The 22,879-nt window shown below is 45.6% G+C and overlaps 1 protein-coding gene across 1 annotated transcript in view; it reads left to right on the forward strand.

Annotated features, from left to right (window-relative positions):
- HYDIN (HYDIN axonemal central pair apparatus protein) overlaps positions 1 to 22,879 on the forward strand; it is a 3,273,799-nt gene that overhangs the window by 695,631 nt on the left and 2,555,289 nt on the right. Inside the window, exon 12 of the mRNA XM_069654775.1 lies at positions 15,133 to 15,356. Within this exon, the coding sequence (XP_069510876.1) occupies positions 15,133 to 15,356 (224 nt within the window). The remainder of the gene's footprint in view (positions 1 to 15,132; positions 15,357 to 22,879) is intronic.

Raw genomic sequence — 22,879 nt, forward strand, 5'->3', positions numbered from 1 at the left:
CTGTCCCATCTCTGGAGTTGTCGAAGCATATCTTCGGGTGCATGTGTGCTACAAATGCTAGCAGACAGTTACTGCCTTCCATTCCTAAAGAAACCCCCAGATTGCCCCCGAAAGCCAGCTCTACACTAGCTCCTGATTCGCTCCTTCAACAGGAGATTCTCATTCTGTTGGAGAAAGGTGCAATAGAACAGGTACCTGTGGCAGAGAGAAACCAGGGTTAGCACTCTCCCTACTTCCTAATTTCCCAAGAAGGACGGAGTAGTGCGACCCATCTTGAACTTGAGATGTTCCTCAGGAAGGACAAGTTCAAAATGGTAACTCTTTCACAGACCTTCAGGCCCTTCGACTCCAGAATTGGTTGGTGTCATTGGACCTTCAAGGTACTTACTTTTATCGGCCCATCTATCAGAAGTACAAAGTACCTGAGGTTCGCGGTTGGCGGTTATCATGATCATTGTTGGGTTCTGCCATTCGGGCTCACCTCAGCCCGAGGGTCTTTACCAAGCTTATGACAGTGGTGGCAGCAAGTCTGAGGGAGGGGATTCACATCTACCCCTACCTGGATGTCTGGTTTATCAGGGCTTTCTCTCCCGAACAAGCTAAGGATCATCTCAGTCACACCTGCCACTTCCTCAACAAGCTGGGCTTCTCCCAGAACTTTAAGAAGTCCCACTTGACACCTTCTCAGAAGCTTCAATTTATTGGAGCAGTCCTTGATTTAGCATCGGAAAGCTTTGCTACCCTAGTTGAGGGCTCAACATCCCTTGCAGAGTGCCCAACATCTCCCGGCCTAGGACTTCCTAAGGTTGCTCGGCCTCATGGCATCCTGCATTGATTCTGATGCCAGAAGCCTGTCTGAGAATGAGATCCCTTTAGTGGGCTCTCAGATCCCAGTGGTGTCAATTCTCCGGCAGAATGATGGAATTTTTCCAGGTCCTGACAGTGGTCGCCCAGGATTTCCTGTGGTGGGCCTGCCGAGAGAATATAACGAGGGGAACTCTTTTGGCAACCATGGCCAGAGATGACAGTTGTGACAGACTCCTCCCTCACAGGATCAGGAGCGCACATGAAAGATCTTTCAGTAAGTGGACACTGCACTCAGTCGGAGTCCAGACTCCATATCAAATTTTCTGATTGAGGGAAATCAGACTAGCGCTGATGGCCTTCCTGCCCTCGATAAGGGGAAAAGTGTCCTGATAATGGACAACACGGTGGTCATGCACTACCTCACTCACCAAGAGAGGGTGCATAGGGTCACTGCCCCTATGCAGAGAGGCAATCCAGCTCTGGTTCTGGTCACCGAGAGAAGAAATCTCTCTTCTGGCAGTTCATGTAGACGGAGAAGACAACACAGCGGCGTACGCTCTGAGAAGGCAGAGCATGATCTCCCATGAGTGGGAGTTAGCTCAGCAAGACCTTTTGGAGTTGTTCGCCCTTTGGGTAATCCCTCAAGTGGATCTGTTCTTGACAAGTGTCAACCGGAAGTGCAAACTGGTCTGCTCAAGTGAATTTCCCCAAAGAGGAGCTCTAGGGGACGCGTTTGTGGTGGACTGTGAATTTCCACTGCTGTAAACATTTCCTCCAGTCCTCGTCATTCCTCATGTCATCAGGAGGTTCAGGAGAAAGTTCAGGAAAATCATGATCCTGTTTGTTCCGGATTGGACCAGGAGAACGTGGTACCCGCACCTTCTGGAAATGGACATCTGCCCTCCAATTAGTCCCCAGAGAGAGAACCTACTCTCGCAAGAGGGCAGGTCGCATTCTTCACCCGGAGATCAGGACTCTCAAACTTCACGCCTGGTGTCTGAAAGGGTGAGGTATAAGGATTGGGACCTTACGGAAGACGTGATGGAGGTGTTGCTTACGGCTACAAGACCAGCAACTAAGTCCCTATACAGCTCTGCTGTTGGAATAGGTTTTGCAGCTGGTGCAGGGAAAATAAACTTGATCCTTTCACATGTAAACGTCTGCATGTTCTGTCTTTCTTGTTCCACTTGAATCATTGAAGGGCTATTTGGTGGCACTGTCAATTTTTAAGAGATCTCCGGATGAGGGATTGTACTTTAAAGTGCAGATTGTAGTACAATTTCTTAAGGGCTTAACAATTTTGTTTCCACCTACTCCCTTCATCGCGCCATCATGGAACTTGAATCTAGAATTTTAATATCTCATGGGAGCTCCTTTCGAGCATTGACATTTGTGTCCATTGAGAATGCTCACTATAAAAACTGCCTTTTTAGTAGCTGTCACGTCTACCCGCAGGGTAAGTGACCTACAAGCCCTGTCTTTTAGGCCTCCTTTCACATGCTTTTTCAAGGACAAGGTAGTTTTGAGAGTTCAATCATCCTTTCTTCCGAAAGTTGTGTAGGAGTTCCACCTTGCACAAGGTATAGTAGTACTACCTTTTATCCTCCTCACCCATCATAAAAGGAGGAGAGATTCTATCATCTGGACCCTGAAAGGGTATTAAGTTACTACATTACACAAACAGCAAATGTTCGCCAAGATGACCAGCTCTTAATTGGATACGCTGGCCAAAGATTAGGTTCAGTGCTCACAAAGTAACTGATTTCTAGATGGATTGTCATGTGTATAACAGAATGCTACTCTGTGGCAGGCAAGGATTTGCCAGAAGGTTTGAGGGCTCATTCCTTTCTCGTGACATCAAAATTGTCTCCTCCTATGACACATCATGCAGTTAAAGAAGGAAAAAATAGAACTGAGGTAACGGTCAGCTTGCGTGATTCATATACCAGCGTCAATGTCACGACGAGGGACCCTACGAAGGGCGTCGAAAACCATGACTACGCTGCACGGCGCTCGACCCTATGAAAAATAATTCTGAAGCAAGTTGCAAGCAGACTTGAATATATCAAAGATGAGGAATACGTGAGAGGAACATCCAGTGGAAAGAACGTTACCACGGGTAAGTAACTTGTCCTTTGACGACTTCTTCTTTTTTGAACTTTTTTAGATTATCTTCAAAGTTGGTCTTTATGTGTGGGGTTATAATGTGATTTTATATTTTTTGTAAAATAATTTTGTGATTTGACAATTCAATTTATTTCTCTAGGCATGACATAAGCAGGCAAAGGAACACTTGTTACAGCATTAGGAATGGATCCTTGACAAGAGGCACTGGAACATTGGCCCTCACTACAACTCTTGCGGTAGCCGTGCCCTTATTAAGGGCACGGCTGTCGCCAGAGTTGTTTTTTTTTTCCCAGGACCTGCGAATGGGCAATAACCGGGTCATGCCGAGTGTGGCGGACCCGGTAATTGCCAATTCGCGGGTGCCGTTATGGCCGGCCTCCCAATCCCCATCCTCCCTTATAGAGCAGAATGGGGGTCGGGAGCATGGTTGCACCGTTAATAACGGTGCTGGTGCAATCATGAGTTCTGCACGCGGGTGCCGGTATGCACGCCTGGTCAGACCAGGCGTGCAGTCCGGCACCCGCGAGCAGAACTCGTAGTGTGGTGGAGAGGTAACAACGGCGCCGGTAGCACTACCGGCACCGTTGTTGCCTTTCCGCCACACTCATAATGAGGGCCAATCTGTTATAACATTATGCCTTCATAAGGTTGTTTGGGGGGCTCCCCTTAGTTAATTCATCTTGGACTTGAAGACGAGTAGTATTCACATGTAACTCTGTTGGGGATACAGTCTGTTCCAATGTTCTTCACCATGCAGGTGAAGACGGAAGGCTCCAAGGAAGAGGAAAGCTCCTTTCCCTACCCATTCCAAAGGCCAATTTGAGGTGGAACTGCTGTGTGGACAAGGCCTACTGCAACTGGGGCACTGGTGCCCAGAACCCTGCCACTGGACTTGGCAGAACCCCTGCTTGTGCCCTCTACAAGCTTTCTTGTGTGGGAAGGCAAATAAAAGGACTTGCATTGCCCCTGGGCACCCTGGACCTGTTCATATAGCAACCCTGAAGTCCGGGAACAACCCGGGGTTCTAGTTCCCCCTCTCCTTCCCCCCTAATCTGCCTGTAAGCTACACCGACCCTGACCTCGTCTTCCTGTCCCAAACTTCTTCATGCCACGTTTCATTGCAGCTCGGACCACACCCCATGTTGGACTCATGTGTTCAGCTCACCAACCAGGCATTGAATCGCAAGCCTCGGGATGCTCCTAGAATCCCGGCTTAACACTGTTCAGTCGCAATAGCTAATGGTATTTGAAGTGGCCTTGTCCCCTCTGTATTTTCCTTAACGGGGATCAGTTATTAGGGGTTTTATTAGTTGTGTGTATTGTTAGTTTTGTTAAATGTCCTATTTTTATAGAATGATGGTTAAACATTCTTATTTTTGGTACCAGAATACTATTCGCCTCTGCGCCAACTCGCACCTTTTTTAAAAAAAATGTTTTAACAACTTTATTTAATTTCGTTTTTCAAGGGTATAAATACAACATTTGTGATATTCCCTCCCCCACCCCCCTAATATTCCCAACATTGGATACGGTGTAGCATATTTCAACAGTTTGAGACTCTTGGGTCACACATTCTTCCTGTTCAGAGTGTGTGTTTTAAATAACAGAAACGCTGCGCAATAGTCTCGGCTTAAAGTACATTTGTTCTCCATCTGTAAATTCGTGTAGTGGCATCCAGGTGTTCAAATATATCGTGTAGGAGCCGTGGGATAATGCGGTAGACTTTTCCATGGCCATTACCCCCCATGGTCTTACCGACCACATGGCCATTATCGGTCCTTGTTTGTTCTTCCAAGTATGAGCCAGAGTTATTCTAGCAGCGCTTAGCATATGGGTAATGAGGTGGGCTTTCGGCCCAGATTTAGCATAGCATCCCTCCACCGCCTCCCCCAGTAGGAGCACCATCGGGTTGAATGGTAATTGTGTCCCTGTTATCTCCTTGATGTGACTTAGGGTTTCCATCCAGTATATTTCAGCAAGCGGGCAAGACCACCACATGTGTATTAGATCACCAGGTTGTCCGCATCCTCTCCAGCAGGACATGGGGTAGTCTGGGTTAATGGAGTGCATGCGTGCAGGTGTCATGTACCGTCTTAAACACATTTTGTATGCTGCTTCTTTAATGGAGGTACATTTAGAGCTTTTAGCGGGTCTTTGCCAGATTTGGCTCCAAGTTTCGCTAGAGATTGGTTTCCCCATATCCGCTTCCCACCGTTGCATATAGAGGAATGGTTCTTCAGGGTCTACTGCTCCCATTAAGCTATACAGTTTCAACACCCCTTTCTTGGGCTGGCCATCTTTTATCGTGAGTTTTAGTCCCACTGGATCTCGGGTTGCCTCTTCTCTGACCTTCCTGTTAGAGATCCAAAGCCTTAGTTGGACATAATGGAACCTCTCAGTCTCAGGTATATTAAACTTAACTTTGCATCTCTCAAAGGTTAGGGGTGTACCTTCTTCGTAAAGGTCTCCCATTGTCAGTGTTTCCTCATTCCCACCCCATTGTACCCAGAAGTCAGACCGCATTCCCGGGGTGAAGTCCGGGTTATGGGCCACTGGTGTCAGGTGTCCCCCTCCAATCCTCACTTTTCTACTTCGTAACGCCTTGTCCCAGTACCATAAGGTGGCCTTGGTGGATTCGAGTAACACACCCTCTTTGTTTCTGTGCCGTTCGTCAAGGAAGGGGAGGCTATCCATGGGTGGCTCTAGTTGCTTCCCTTTCATGGGTCGTCCAACCTGTTTGGTTATTTCTGGGTGACCACTAAAATACTGGGGCTATCTGTGCTGCCCATAAATATCTGCGGATTTTGGGAACTCCCAAACCTCCCAACAATTGGGGTCTGAACAGGACCTTTTTTGGAACTCTTGTTTTTTTCTTTTTCCAAATAAATGCCATTATCTCACTTTGTAGTTTTTGGATTGCTGGGGCTGGGATGCGTATTGGTAGGGCTCTTACCACAAGAGGAACCTGGGGAGCAGGGTCATCTTTACAGCCATTATTCTTGCCAGCCATGACAGTTCCTGCACCTCCCAGCGCTTTAGGTCCCCTGCTAGCTCTTTCAACAATTCCGGGATGTTAGCCCCATATAGTTTCTCGTATTTGGAGGTTAGTTGTATTCACCGCTCTTTGTTCCCACTTCAGCGGGTGCCTGTCCACCCATTCTGTCATTTGCTCTGCTCTCACAGTAATATTGAGTGCGCAGGATTTACTATAATTAATATGGAATCCGGAAACCTTCGCAAACTCAGTTAATAGATCTAATGTTTTTGGTAGCAAGTGTGTTGTATCTTTGAGAAACGTGAGGATATCATCCGCATAAAGAGCTATTTTTTGAGGTTCTCCAGCGCCTGCTTCTACTCCTTGGATCTCTGTGTTGTCTTTTGTGCTAATGACTCCATGGCCATGGCGAATATTAGAGGTGACGGCGGGCACCCTTGTCTTGTGCCCTTCTGAATAAGGATACTATCTGTGAACCGTCCATTAACCATTAGTCGCGTGGATGGATGTGCAAAATTGGTCATTACCATGCGTATGAAGATTGGGCTACACCTGAACTTTTCCAGAGTCAGCTGTAGGTACCCCCAATGTAGGCTGTCGAATGCTCGGGAGGTGTCTAATGCAAAGACTGAGAATCGCTGTCCTGTTCTACGACCCCATTAGATTGTATTTATGGCTCTGCGGATATTATCGTGTGTGTTTAGCCCATGTGTGAGACCCGCTTGGTCGGGGTGGCTTATCCCGGGCAGTACCTCCGCTAGTCTAGGGCTAGGACCGTCGAGTACATTTTTGCATCTCCGTTTAATAACGAAATGGGGCGGTAACTTTCATTGCGGTCTCTGTCCGGTTTTAGTAGTAATACTGTGGTTGCCTGGCTCATGTCTCCAGAGATCCTACCGGTGTCCCGGATGGAGTTGAACAGTTTCGTTAGGGGGCCTATCAGGGTGGTTCTGAACATTTTATAATAAGCGTTACTAAGGCCATCTCGGCCAGTGCCTCGTTTTCCTTTAGTGCTTTTATTACTTCTCCCACCTCTTCCTCTGTTATGGGGGCTTCTAACATTTGTCTGTCTGAATCGCTGATTTGTGGCACGGTCATTTGGTTGAGGAATACGGTCTGTTCTTCTCTCACCAGCTCCTCCCTTTTTAGGTTTTTAGTATAGTATGAGTGGATCACTTCCTCTACTGCTTTTTCTCCCCATATTAGGTTCCCTTCCGAGTTTCGGAATTGGGTTATGCGGTTCCATTTTCTTCGCTGCTTCAGTTTAGTGGCGAGGAGTCGGTTTGCTTTATCCCCTTTAGTGTAGTAGAATTGTTTGGTTCGTACTAGCAGAAGCGCTGTTTCATCCGGCAGGTGGGTCTCTAAGGCTGCTCTAACTTTTTTCAATGCCCTGCATGCTCTCTGTGAGCTCTTATTTTTATACTCTGCTTCTGCATCTTCCACTTGGGTCTCCATATCTTGTCTCACCTTTTCCTTTCTTTTGATGTAGTTTGTTGTGTGTGCTATAAATTCCCCTATTACCACGGCTTTGCTTGCGTCCCATATAGTGTCCCAATGTATCCCAGGGGTGACATTTTCTTGGAAGTAATTCTTCAGGGTATGTTCAATGTCTGCTCTGAGGGCTAAATCTTTCAGGATTACTTCATTTAGGTGCCATGGCTTGCGGGGCTGATATTGTGGACTCAGGGGTTCCAACTTCAAGAGAACTGGGGCATGGTCTAACAGGCACCTTACTCCAAACTCTAATCCCGTAACTTGTGGGATCAGTGAGTCCGAGATCACCACCATGTCAATACGGGAGTGGCCTCTATGTACCACGGAGTAATGGGTTTAAGCCTTTTCTTGTGGATTAAAGAAGCGCCATGTTTCAATCAAGTGTAATTCTCTGAGGAATCTAGCTAGGGTCTATCTGAACATGTGATCATTGAAGGAGGCTGGGAGAGTTTTGTCCGTCTCGGCGTCCATCACCCTGTTAAAATCTCCTCCTATTAATACCTGTCCCCTCTCCCATTGCGCGATGATAGGGAGCATCTCCATCAAGAAACGATCTTGTCCTTCATTAGGGGCATAGATTGATACCAACGTTACTTGTTGCCCCATCAGTGGCCCTCCGGGTTTTCCTTCACAAATTGTTTTTCAAAGATGATCCCTTTGGCTAGCAGGATGCCCACCCCTCGTTTTTTTTCGTTCCACTAGTGGCGAAGAATTGCGTCGGGAACGCTCTATGCCTCAGTCTGTGTTCGTCTTCCTTAAGTAGGTGTGTCCCTTGCATCCAGACCACTGAGGCCTGCATATCTCCCAGTCTAGATAGCATAGATTTGCATTTAATTGGGGAATTAAGCCCCTGGACATTTAGTGTAACAAATGTTAATTCAGCCATTTTCATGTCCTGCACTTCTGCTTCTCTTAAGATCCAGAGATCTCTCCACGTTTTAGAGTGTTCTTCGTATATGATGCATCACTGTCATCCTAGAACGTAAACTTTCTCCCTTAAACCCCTTAACCCTCGAACTCCAACTTCCCTTACAAACACCCTTGGTGGATTTACCACAACAAGTCACCAGGTATAAACTTCCCAGGGGAACTGGGGTCTGGTCCCCCCCTCCCCTCATCCTACGCCCCCTTGATTCTGGATCTTGTATGTTTTCCGTCTTTGACATATCTTTCTCGGTATCCATATTTGTCCTCAGTTTTGTATTTACGCCCCATTTTGTCTGTGCCTATCATAGATCGAAGTTAAGCATCTGGTATTTTAGGTGCAACTCTTGGAGCTTGAGCTCAAACACTCATGTAGGGTCTGTGGCGTTATCTTTATTGCGGCCCCTTGGGCGGGGATGTGCTGGCTTCCATTGTTCCTTTTCAGGTGAGTCCATTCTCTTTTTGTCTCTGGGTGGGGAGCCATTTGCACCAGCGTTTCGGCTGTCCTCCTTGTCTCCCATAAGGCTTTCCATTTCTTCCTCTTTGGTGATCGTGTATCATTGACCCTCCCATTCGAAACGAAGTCCAGTAGGGTATGCCCATCGGTAGCAAACTCCTTTAGCCCGCAGCCAGTTTGTCGCAACCCTCATCCGTTTTCTCTTGAGAAGGGTTGCCTGTGCCAGGTCCTGGTATAGTTGAATAGTTGCAGATCAGAAGTGGATGGGTTCTTTTTTCCTTGCGGCGCGCATGATGTCTTCTTTTAGCTGAAATAGGTGTACCCTTGTAAGGACATCTGGAGTTAAGTTTTTTATTAAGTTGGTACGTCGAGTAGACCCTGTGTGTACGATCTAGCACCATGTCCTTATCTCCAGTACTTAGGATGTGTTGCAATAGGTCTATTACATATTGTTGTAGTTCAGGGTCTGCCGTTCCATCTGCTGTTCAAGCTCCTGTACTCTTTTGGTTAATTCTTCCTGTTCCTGCCCCTGTTCAGCCATCGTGGTTTCCACCTCGTCTCTATTCTTCTTCTTCTTTCAGTTGCCATGACCCCCTTGTTGAGATGGGCTAGAGATTTAGCCAAGTCTGCAGCGCTTTCTTTAATGTCTTTTTTCAGTTCTTGAAGCAATGGCAGGTATTCCGATTTCCGGATTGGCGGGTCCGTTGTGTCAACCAGGTCTTCCGTTGGGGAGAGGTGTACCCGGGTAGTGGCCTGAATATGGCTCAGTTTTTGAGTCTCCGCCACCTGCATCATCACTTTGATGTCCCCTGATGCTCCTCCCTTCGATTTAGTAGATGTTTGGACATATTTTGAGTGGGAGGAGGGGAGGACGGGAGCACGCCGTGGCTGGGCTTGCTTCTAATATGTTTGTAAAATGGGCTGTGCTGGCACAGCTGGTTCTCTGTACCTTCTTACCGTGGAGCTTTATATAGGTTGTGGTTCCTGCCAGGAGTCTTGAAACATCCTTGAGTATTGGGCTTCTTGAGTCTGCCCCTTCTGCTTTTCTCCGGGCGTTTCAGGTCGCTCTTTTAAATGGGATTCTCTTGTGGGCAGCTCATTGAGTGAGTTCCGCCATTGTTGGGTTCTCATCTCCTGCTGGGTTGCAGGGTTATCAGCTCCATGGCCACAGGGTAACTCGTGACAAGGCACACCCTCAGTTGTGTGAGCAGGATATGCTGCTCTGTAGCAGAACCGTGGCATATTTGGGTGCCACATGCTGTTAAGATGCGTGTGGAATTCTCCCCGTAGTGTGCTCCAGTGGCGTGCGGTGTCTTAGTGTGTTCTTCCTCTTGCATGCCTTGCATCTCGTTCCGGGCTTCTCCCTCCCGCAGCCCTGTGTCTTCCTCAAGCTGCCAAACGCAGAGGCAGGTCTCTCCTTCTCTCCCACGGCCGGCAGAGTTTATATCTGGTTGGGGCGCACTGGAGTCGCGGCTCCCGCTCTGGCAACTTAGTGGGGCAGGTGGGAAGGTTGGCGTGCGTCTGATCGATGCGCGTCGTTGCGGGGCGGCCCCTCCGCTGCACCTCCACCCCGCCGCTGCTTGCGAGTGCTTCTATTCCCCTCTCACCTCACATATCGAGCATGGGCCACGGGACGGCTCCGGTCGTGGCTCGGGTGGGTCTGGCAGTTACCTTGAGTTTCTGCTTCTGATGCCACCGCTCCCAGCGCACGTCGTCCTCCAGTTGTGTCACCACTCATCCATTTGGAGCCTGGTGGTTCCGCTGGCTGCTCCTTGGTCCCGCGTGCACCTCAGGGACAGTTCTGTTGATGGATCTCCTGCAGGCGGGCATACGTGCTGGTTCACTGCGTTTTGCCACTTGCCGTCCTTGGGGTCCAGAGTGACTCTCCGCGGCACCCCGCCGACCACGTAACGGGTCTGCGGCTTTTCATTCATTCCTCGCTGATGGGGCCCGGAGTCTTCCGTCTCATTTAGGTTTGAGGATTAATGGCTTCTGCTTGCAGGGGCGAAATGGGCCCATCCGCCATCAGGCACCCGTTGTTTTTCAGTGTTGGGACGCCATCTTGGCGGGAGGTTCGGGTCGCGTCGCCTAAACACTTCAAACTTGCTTACGGTTGCTCCCTGTCACTTCTCTTCTTTTCTGGCGGTGCCTCATGTGTTCCGCCACATCTGCATCTTTTTTTGGCCGAAAACGGTCACATTTGTGGGGGGGGGGGATTTGGGCCATGTTGGGAAAGGGGTTACAGAGCCTACCTCGGAGCCATCTGAATGGGTCCTCGGGTGGCCACGCCCCCACACCCTTTCTTTTTAAGCCATTTTTAAAATAATGTTCATTTCATTTTTATAGTAAAAAATCAACCGTATACAATTCTAATAAGTAATTAGCATAAAACAAGCATGAATTAGTCATTTACTACTTCAATTCAGTTTACTATTAACTACTAACTTCTATAGAGTCTAGATATTATATCATTGTAGCAACAAAAACAAAGGGGGATATGGAATGCAAAAGCAAACTTGAAATTGTCACCCACAAAATTAATTAAAAACACCCCAGGTCTTAATCTGCCATCTTCTCACTCCTTTGGAATGAAACGTTTTACCTTGCTGAGAGAATTATTAGGCTGTGCAGTGCAACCAATCCTCAACAGAGGGTGCAGTATTACATTTCCAGCGTTTCATTATGTGCTTTTTAGCCACTATTGGAGAACTATAAACCCATCTTAACTTATCATTCGATATACCAGTAGTTGACGGAAATAGTCCTTACACACAAACAACTGACGTACGTGGAAAGGAAATGTCTAATAAGTCAATGTGCTGGAGGATCTCGTCCCAATAAGCCTTAATCTTATAACATGACCATAGCATATATATGTAAGGTCGTCCCTATCTGCTTTTTATAGGACCAACACATATTAGTGGGTAATCCCTTACCCACATCCTCCATTGCGACCCGCATAAGTAATTGATAGTTCTCTGATGGGTATAACACAATTTAAGGACTACTTTGTAATGGTTAGTACCCATACATATTTGTTTCCACTCATTTTCTGTAATAGTTTAGTTTAAATCAGCTTCCCAGGCCCATTCCTCATCTCAAGATAGGATTTGGCTCTGACGGAACAAGAAGCTCGTAGATCCCAGAAGCTGATAATTGTTTAGCTATAGTTCGTTGTAATGGCGTTGGACCACTATGCAATTTTGCGTTTAGCGGTGCAAATGAGGTTATTAAAAGATCTCATAGCTGCTGACAGTGGTGAAGCTCACAATAATGTTATTTGTATTTAAACGTCGGGAAATCAAAATCTTGTAAGGTCTGTCCATTACAAACGTGTCCTTTCTGAATAGTATAGCCTGCACTAGACCCACGTTGCCAAAAGAGGTATACTTCTGGGGCTGTACTGTTTCACCCTTATAATTGGGATTACTGCTGGTTAAGTAGTAGTGTGGGGCTAAATCAGCACTTTAGCACTACTTCTCTCTGCACTCCTGCAGAGCAGTAGCCATTTTGTCATACAGTCCTTACATGTTTGCACTTTGTGAATCATGAGCAGAGAGCTTAACACCTGGCTGATCCTACTACACAGCTGCCTCAGTAAAGAATGTCCCAATTATTTTCTGAATCCTAACAAGGAGTCATACCCTAGTCTTCTGCTTTTCTTTCCTGTTACAAAATCACTTAAAAATGCAGCTCAGGGCAGTCTTCTAAACTTTGGATTTCTTTCTCCCTTTCATTCAGGGAAAAGTTGTGCACATGTGTATGGGCCACACCACTGCATTGCTTTAAACGAATGAACATAAAGGGAAGAACAGAACAGAACATGTTCTTCTTTGCCTCCTGGCACAGCAGATCTGGAATCTGTCCCTTCATCATTATCTTTCCCTAATTGCGTCCCACCTGGAAGGAAATAATAATATAATAGAGTGGACTAATTCAGGCGACTCTTTAAATGCTCCTCACAAGTGAGAAGTCAGCCAGTCAATAACAAATGTGGTAAAGTGAGCTCTCTGTAATCTGGATGTTTCCAGAGCGTTGACTATGTACATTGAAAGAACTAAAATCTTCATGTTCTCTGACCTTCTCCTTGTGACATATGGTGGTCTCCGACCTGCTAATATGGCCTGAAGATAGCTCAGTGGGTTGACCGCTTGCTGTTGTGATCAGTGCGTGATCTGCCAGACGCAGTTTCGAATTTGAAGGCCAACTGCGCCTTTTATCCTTCCAAGGTTGATAAATGAGTGCCAACTTTGGTTGGGTGAGAATTGTATGTCAATATGCCCTTGGTGAAAGCACTACATAAATAGCAAATAATTATCATTGACATTCAAGGAATTACAATACCGAAGAGACTTTGGGTTAATTCCATCAGAGCTAAAGCAGCATCGGGGGCTCCCTGAGGCATGTTCCATCAGAGAAATCTGTATGGCTGTCCCGTGTGCTTCAAGCAATACTCCCTTGTTTCCTCTTCCAGAAAAGAAAAGATGCTTCTTTTGGTCAAGAAGTACTTTGCAACCTCTTTGCTTGCTACCAAATTGGTGGGAGGAGACAGCATAAAGTACTTGTTTGTTTAACTTAAAGTGCCATTCCTTTTGGGGCAGCCTTTACCGACCAGTCGGCTGAGTGCTGGCTTTCCCAATCAGTTTTGAAGGAGGTGAGCAAGAGACCTGAATCTGTTAAGTTGTTAGTCTTTTATCCTGTGCATATCACCACTGTAGTGGCCTTCAATCGCTGAGTCTTGTGTGTGTGAAAGCAAATTGTAACCCTGCTCAGAGCGGCAGCCAGACCCTGGTCTGTGGGTGGAAAAGGAAACTGGGCCACGGAGAGCAGGAAGTGGGGAGTCCGGGGGGAGGAGAGTGTGAAACTTCAGGGAGCCAATGTACAGAATTAGTTCACGACAGCTACGGAAATGAAAACATGAGGGTGAATGATGGAGATTGTTGGAAGCCTATGCATTTGTCGTTTTTGGTGCTTTGACCAATGGAACATTTAATGAAGAGAAGAGACTAGAGCTTCCCTTGTTGGCCAGCAATTACCAGTGGTGGTATTATCTTAAGTCATGTTGTGGCTATATGATGGCCTCGAGTGCTGCTCAAGAGGCCTAGGAAATATTATTAGTAGATTCCCTCCTTCTGATAGCAGGAATGGGTTCTGGTAAAGCCAAGTCCACTGGCACAGGTGTCGGAGCCACGGATGGATTAGCTCTGAGCAGTATGAGTGTTGAGGGGGACCCAAAAGGTGAGTTTGATGAAGAATATTTTCCACCCTGAGCCATACAAGTTTGGCCTTGGGTGGAAAAGAGAGAACTAATGGTATCCTGGTATGTAGTGAATTGGTAAATAAGCAACTGAAATGCAGTATGAGAGAGTTACATTAGTGGTAAGGTTATAAAAGAATGCATGGCAGGCTAAATTGGTCAAAGGAGACATTGGCATTAAACATTCTAGGAGAGAAACTGTATTTGAAAAGACCCTTATGCGGAAGCTGTCTGGGCACTCCTCAATGAAGACGGGTTTTGACCTGTGCTCCTCTGGGAGAAAGGGCCCGGAGTGGGCTGCCTGGGAGTTCTTGAAGCCTACCAGGAGCTTTATGGGGATGCTAGTACTCTGAGGCGGACTTCTTTTAGCAGTTAATCTGCATAATTCAGCCCTGTGTACCTTCTCAACCTGGGCTGCAGTTACCTAGTCCTATTAAAAGAGGGCAGGAGGGGAATCTTAGTTTCAGAAGGGTTGCATAGTCAATTTACCAGCTTAAATTGCCTGGTCTACAACAGTCTTTATGGCACTTGTGTATTAATTATTTGGGTTTTTGAGGTGTGACCATGTCACCTTCCAGCTGTTTCTCCATCTTCATGACACAATAAAACATGACATAATGCCATAAAACATGCTAATAGACAAAGCCACCATTATGTCCAAAAATGTAGGAGGGAGGAAAAATATACAGCAGAACACCATTAAGGATGTACGACGGCCATAGGTCAGACAATCGAAATTTGGAAGGAAGAATTAAAATAAAAGAAAATAACAGAAAAGGTGTGGAGATACAGCATGAGGCGGGTGGGGGTGGTGTGTTAGTGTTTGAAAAGAGCATCACCCATATCGCATCCATACATCACATCCCTTTATTGTGGGATTCTCATACACAGCAGTCTCTTTTGCTGGCAGACGTTGATAATGACAATGTTATCAAAACAGCATAAAACTGTTGCCTGTTGCCTGAGGCCTCAAGACATGACACAATGTTGCACCTTGCACGGCAATACCTTGTATATTTCCTCTCTGTGTTGAATAATTTGAAGTGAATTCTGATCTTCTTTCTGATGCAGGTGATTTTGGCAAACAAAGGAAGCATTGATGCCATCTACACGCTGATTCCTCCCTCCACGCCCGTGGGTTCCGGTTTCACCTTTGATCCGAATGAGGGAATCATTTTGGTAGGAGGACACCAGTCGATCCAGGTTTCTTTCACTTCTACCACTCTTGGGGCTTTTAAGGAGGAATTTAAGTTTGAGGTGGACGGATCCCCAGAACCCATCTGTTTCACTATCTGGTAAGGAAGCCTTTTGCGATTTAGAGAACCATCTTGTCTCTGAAAGCTGAATTTCCCATGTAAACTATGTCCTCTTGAATACATAAAGTGGCAGACACAGCAGGAGCCATATTTCCATTAATCCCTATCACCCATAGGTATTGTGCTGCTCTCTTTCACCCTACCACTGTTGTTTTGGGCATTAATGACACTCTGACATTTAGACTTTTCGTTCATGCATAGTGAAAAGTTCAATAATAGACCTTGGTGCATACTTGACAAAATGACTGTAAATCTTGTGAGGCTTGAGGTGCAGGCGCTACGGTGTAAATCTTGTGAGGCTTGAGGTGCAGGCGCTACGGTTCCAGAAGCATTCGACTATGAGAGCTTGACCCAAACACTACTTAGTGACATCAGTAATGCATACAGCCAGTTGCTGCACTGGGCACCACTAACACCCCAGTTGCTTCACTGGGCACCACCAATATCCTAGTTGCTTCACTGGGCACTGTAAGAAAGGCATGGTATCAAACAGTAAGACAGACACAAGTGAGCACAGTATAAGTGTGTTTATTGAACTTCAACTGGGTTTGTAAAACACCTATCTAATCCGAAATCTAAAGATGGGAGCAAGCTATGACAATCAAATAATAACGAAGTCTAGTGGTGTCTTGTCAAAATAAAAAGTGCCTATACTAATATACCTATTGCCAATCCTTACTTCTAAATACAAATAGTGTGGGAAACAATGTTATGATGGTTTTTATTGGTATCACTGCTGCTAGCTCTCATTTTGTTTTATTTCATATTTTAAATACTTTTAGCGCTTCTGTTTTAATATTTGTGTATATCAGATGGCTTCTCGCAAATCATAATGCCAATTACCAAACTACTCGGGAAAGGAGAACTATTCTTCTGGAGTACTGAGGTGGAAAAGGCATTTCAATTTCTTAAGGATCGTTTCACTTTTGGTCCAGTATTGCTTCATCCAGATCCTTCCAAGCCATTTTTTGTGGAAGCAGATGCTTCTAACCTAGCCATTGGAGCAGTGTTATTACAAAGACATGAGTCCACTGGACAATCACATCCGGTTGCATTTTTCTCCAAAAATATTTCTTCAGCAGAAGTTAATTATACTATCGTGGTGAATGGCGACATTACTTGAAGGGAGCGAGACACACAGTGACAGTTTTGACAGACCATCGCAATCGACTTTTTCTGAAGTCGGCAAAGACATAAACAACTAGGCAGTTGAGATGGTCTTTGTTCTTCACAGACTATGATTTTGTAGTGACTTTTAAACCCGGAAGGTTAAACGGGAAGGCAGACACCTTGTCTCGTCAGTTTCCCGGCAGTGAACAAAGATATGCTCCACAAGACAGTAGCTGAAAACCACAGTTTCTCACAAGAAATAAAGTTTCGTTTGTAACGTGAGCGCTAGGAGTGATGCCTTCACTTAGTTGTGCCTCAGGGGCTCTCTATGTATTCAGATTGATTTATTTCAGTTGCATACACTATTGCACATGTAGCGCTTTTCACAAGAAGGTTCGTTGTTGCTTCACAAATTACTAAATTGACTATTGCTCACTGTCTCTGCGCTCATCGCGGTTGCCCAAAGAATATAGCTTCACCCCAGAGCTTGCGCAAGTCCTGACAACATCTAACCCTTATTGTAGCTTCGTTTGTGCCTATTGGATCTAAAACACTCTTGTTTTACTCCTATTACAGTGCGATTTGAATCAGAAACTTCTCGTGTTTCTGCACGCACTTTGAGAGAGAAACTACATTACCCATAAGTCTTGTAGTTTTTGTCTCCATATCTCTTGAAACCCGGCGCGAACACGCTGGCGCAAAGGGGGCAAGCCGGTCTGTGCCGGTCCGTGCAGGAACGGAAGGAAGGAAGCTCCTCACCTTTTCGTCTGTATGGGGCTGGCAGAGGTTTTAGCTGCAATTGCAGTTGCCAGGAATATCTTTGTTCCCTATGAACAAAACTCTACGCTGGACAATATGGTGAGTCCCGCTGGTCTTGTCTCTGTGAATTCGTATGATGCTGTAACAGTTATACCTACCTCCCCTTCAGCAGGGTGTAATCGTATGGCTTCCCTGCAATCTGTTGGTAATATGCCCCTGCTGGAGGGAATGAAGTCGTTGTTGCCTACTTCTTTTAATGACAATAATCAGAGTTGCGAGGGCTGCCCGCCCCCTTTGGACCTCCTGGTCCTTGTCTCAACGGGGCTTACATTCCGTACTACTTCCAACATGGCCGTCTAGCGCTGAAGCCCTTGCTCGCTCCATGTGCTGAACGCGGCGTGATCTGTTTATAGACCGCGGCTCCGCGCGTCTCAATGCTATTGTAGAGTAGCCTCAGATGTGTGTTCGTAGCTCGCGGTATTGTTTCCTTGTCCCAGTGCTATTACCCACTCCTGACCCTTCCCCCTTCCTGATTCCGAGCATTAGTAGCTTTTCCCAGACTCCCGGATTCCTGGACTCCGCGCTCCCGGAACTAAACTCAACCTGGAACCAGACGAGACTCGAGCAGCGCTGTTAAAGAAGGCAGCGATCGAAGACACCGGCAAAACACCGTACCCAGGTAAGAAGGGGGGAACTCCTTGACACCCTTAGTATGCCTCTTCTAGGGCAAACAAACTTACTCACACATAACCTCTCTTGATGTCAGAAGAGTAGGCTGTACTCCTGTGGAGAGCTCTCCTGCAGCTTTAAGCCCGTCAGTATTTAATCCTTTGGGCTCCTTCCCGGTCTGCTCCACTGATAAACCTGGAACCACGGTACTTCATAAACTGGTTTGTATGCTTCTAAATACACAATCTCTGGTGAAGCATGCCATTCAAGTAGGAGCTTACATTGATAATATGAATACTGACATCTGCGCAATAACCGAAACCTGGGGCCATAGCGCAGCTGGCCCGTCGCTCAACTTGGCTATCCCAGTCGGATACAGAATGCTGAGACGAGATAGAGAGGAGGGCCAGGGGGGTTGGGGAGGGGGGAGGCCTTGCCTTGTTTTATAAATCCTCTCTGAATATCTGGGAAACAAGAGGGTCGATTCTGAACGGCATTGAGTCTCTCCATGTTAAAATAAGACTTAACGCAGAATCTACATTGAATTTCATCCTTATTTATAGACCCCCATCCCTTGTGGATGATTTTATGCTAGCACTTTCTAATTATTTGTTGCCCATTTTAAAACCTAACTCGCGTTTTCTACTTTTAGGAGTTTTTAACTTTTGGTTGGGGCATAAGGAGGATTTGGCTGCCGCAGAACTGGAATCCACCTTGGCAACTCTAGGTTTTTAGCAGTTGAATCGCTCACAATCTTGGTCACACCCCTGATTGGATCTCGGTTTCTAATGTCATTACCAAGGACCATTTTGTAGTACCTTGTCCATAGTCTGATCATGCGTCTGTTCATTTTACCATCCAGGCGGAGTTTCCTGTTAAATTAAAGAGTAGAGTGACCCAAGGTACTCTAGGCAGAAATCTTAAACACAAGTTGCACGAGAAAGAGTTGAACCACTGCTCAGTTCCTCTATTAACTTCACAATGCATGACTCTTCTACCGATATGTCTAAATCACTTTTATATAATTTTGAGATGATCACTAAGTCACTAGCAGCCCTCAAAATTACAAAAGTCAGGGAAGGGGCCCGAATAAAACATGGGATTCCCCAAATCTAAAAAAACAAAAAACCTCCACTATGAAATCCTTTTATAGTTGGAAATCTAATCCTTCGCCTTACGCATTGTTGAAAAATATAAAAACGCTGTCAAAGCTTATAAGCTTGCTATTGTAGAAGCTAAGAAAAAAACAACTTTAATGCTAGGATCTCCAATGCCCAATCTCAGACAAAAGAAATCTTTAAAATTCTTAGAGAGGAGGGAGCTACCAGTTCTTTGTCCATGAATCAACCTGTTAAGGATGCCGCTTGGTGCCAGGTTATTCAGGATGCCATGGCAAACAAATTGAATAACATTAGACTGGACATAATGCACAGGAAAGAGACTGCTCTTAAGGCCTCTACTGTTCTGAGGAAGGATTTATTCAAAAGATTCCCATCCATACCTCAATTAACTTTTTCCCCTATCTCTGAGGAGGAATTGACAGCTATTGTTACCCAACTTAAAACAACATGCTGCAAAGGTGATCCTTGTTCTGCTGCTTTAATCAAAACTTGTCCCCCTCTGCTTCTGACTGCTACATGTAAGTTCGTCAATGTATCATTGGTGGAAGGACACGTGCCTGCGGACCTCAAACAAGCCTGCATTATCCCCATGTTAAAAAAACCTGGCTTGTCTCAGGAGCTGCCATTTAATTACAGGCCCATAACACCCCTTTTTTATTGAACATTTTAGAAAGGTTATCTTATGACCAGATTGCCCAACAGCTGAACAATTTTCTAGTGCTTAACCCATGTCAATCTGGGTTTAGAGCTGGCTACGGCATGGACATGGCATTATTGGAGCTAAAATTCAGATTACTGGAACGGCTGGACAGGGGTCTTGCTTCCATGTTGATGCTCCTGGATCTCTCGGCTGCTGTCGATCTGGTTGATTACCTCCTTCTTGAACAACAAAGTCAAGTTTTTTTCCGGGGAAGCAGAGGCTACCCCTGTCCCCATTGAGTTTGGTGTCCCGCAGGGTGCATGCATTTCCCTTTTGTCTCTACAATATATTTATGGTGCCGTTGTTTGCCTTGTTGGATCAGGAGGGGATCCTGTTCACCAACTAGGCGGGCGACACTCTGTGTCGTCTCCGTGGCTGGTATTCATTCAGAGGATGAGGCAGAATTGAACAAAGCCTACACCACCATCGAGAACTGGATGGTGGAGAATAATTTAGCCCTCAATAGGAGCAAGACGGAGCTTTTGTGTGTGGGGTTGCAATCTTCCCTGTCCAAGCGCGGCCCTTTTTATGAGAGTTTCCTTCTTGGCGAAGTTACAATTATACCTTTGAAGAAGGTTAAAACTTTGGGGGTTATTATTGACCAGCAACTCGCCATGAAATCCCATGTGGGGAGTATTGTTTCATCGGTGGCGCACTATATTAAACTTCTGGCCCATCTGCGGCCGTATATTACTCAGACCAATGCAGAGACCATCGCCTGAGCAAAAATTTACTACATCTCTCTCTTCTTAACATCAAAATGCCTTGACTTTCATTAGATAACACATTTGAAAGACATAATTTTTTCAAGCAATAAGCAAGCCCCCCGTTGGTCTACCTCCTCCTCCCGAACCAAAGGCGAGCTGCTGGAACATTGAAAACCTATCAACCCCCAAAACATAGGTTAACCATGTTTCCTGGAACAGGATCAAGTCAAAATTCTGAAATATATAACTTCTGTTGGAATCTTGTGAGAAGGAGGTGTATCCTCTTGTGTTCCAGCAAAGTAAGCTAATCTGGTTGCTTACTAGAGCTGCTCCTGAGGGATACCTATCTTAAGGAAGACTTGTGAGATTATCTTCAGAACCATTTCACACATATACATTGGAAGTGAATCGTCAATGGCTTTACTTCGTAGTATTTGATTTGCATTCTGACTTGAGGATTTCGATAATTGCATATTCTCAATCAGTGGGCAGGACTTTGAGACCAACAGCCCCCTCTGTTCCCAGGCCTCTTTTTCTCCCATGATTGATTCTAGACCTAATCTAGATTTTAGCTTTGCTTCTGCTATGTTTGTGTCTGGGCATAAAGGAAAGCTCACTTGCTCAATATCAGAGGTGGAGTGGTAAGATTATAGAACGGTTTTGGGGTGATATTCTATTTTTTAGGGAACTTTCTTGATATAAAAACTTTCAATGCCAAAGCCTGTTCACTCAAACTAGTTCTTTGTTGATGCTGGACCAAAACCTTACTCATCGGAAATGGGAGAGAAGTAAGTTCCTTTGCACAGTTTTTGATAGCTGACTCGAGTGCTTGTTGTGCTAATAACACATTTCCATCACTCTTTAAAGGATGTAAACCTTTTCCACCTAATGGATGTGCCATACCTGCAGTTTTCTTGCCCTCTTGTGAGCCTACCATATCAGTTTTTCCCCCCGATTGTTAGGTTCTAGTTTTTTGCTAGCTTTTTTAGAAAATTGGGGCTATATTTTTCACAGGACTCAACATTTTAGTTTTCTGTTTCACCTTCAAAAAGATTGCTGTGATTTTCCTTGGTGGCTGGATTGGTTCCGTTTGAATTCCCACTGTAGTTTTTGTGGTTTCAGGAGTCTTCGTTGGATCTTCCCCTATAGTAGCCTAGTCTTTCTCAGGTTTCTCTTCAGACCTTGTCCTCCCCTTCAGATTTTTAAGGAAGTGATTAGTGTTGGTCGTCTGATTTTTTACTCTTTCGTTTGCCTCATTTATTAATATCTAAATCTGGAATTTCAGTCGCTCCTTTATTCATTTTTTTTTCCCTCTGCGTCTTGGTTTTCCATTTGATTTCTTTTTATTAGGCACTTCTATTCCCTCTAGTACAGAGGAGATGCCTATTGCAGGCTCCTGATCAATTTCTTTATGGTACGCCTCAAGTTCGGCCACTTGTGACAACCATAAGAACTCATCCATCACCAAGGCAGACAAGGGGGTGTCGTCTAATGTGGTCGCTTGGTTGGCGTTCCGGGGATCTGATATATCTCTTCCATGTCCAACCTGGCCAGGGCGATCCCATTTTTTTGAAATGGACCTTAATGTTACCCCCCACCCCCCCCCCCCCCCCCCACACACCCACACACACACACACACACACACACACACACACACACACACACAGCTCGGTCAGGGAGTCTATTTTAGCTGATTGAACCTTAGTTGTAGTACAGAGTTCAGACAAAATGTCTCCCACTGACTCATTTACTGCTGATTTAATAGCAACCATTGTGATTTCATTTATTTCTAAATCCTTCGTAATCTCTAAAAGTATACCGGAATGCTGCTGTACCTCCTGTTTTAGGTTTTCAAAAACATTGACTAAAGAACTCAGCACAACGTTTAAAGCCATTATTGTGGGAAGCACTAGGCTTTCCGATTTATTTTCTTGTTGCATATTACACTTGCTTCGCGGGCTTGCTGTTTGCTGTAGGTCTTTAGGGAGGGAGCCCTTCTGCCCCAATTCTTTGTCCCACGCTGCAGATATAACGTTTAGTTCATAGGATGACTCACCCGGTATTGGACTTTCAATCTCCAACATATCTTCATCCCATAGGTCAATCGAGTTTGCAACCAGTTCATCTAAGGCACCTGATTTTAATCTTCCTTCCTGGTCCTCATTAGATAGACCCACTCCATCAGCTTCTAATAGGCCCCCTTAGCCCAATGAAAAAGGATCCAAAATGGCATTCTTCATTCTGGTAGTTCTTAGGGTATAATTGAGATTAGCTGGTAATGTGTTACGGATGAGTTGATTCAATGGGATGGACTCTCCCGTTTCTGACCTGAGAGCATCAGGCATATGTGTAAGCCCCAAGCTCATTGGTGATTGATTATCCGATGGATACACGCTAGGCGAAGGGAGAAAGACTCTTCCCCCACCCCCCTGACTT

This window comes from Ambystoma mexicanum, chromosome 1p, assembly GCF_040938575.1.
Source record: "Ambystoma mexicanum isolate Mex_15411 chromosome 1p, UKY_AmexF1_1, whole genome shotgun sequence".
NCBI lineage: Eukaryota > Metazoa > Chordata > Amphibia > Caudata > Ambystomatidae > Ambystoma > Ambystoma mexicanum.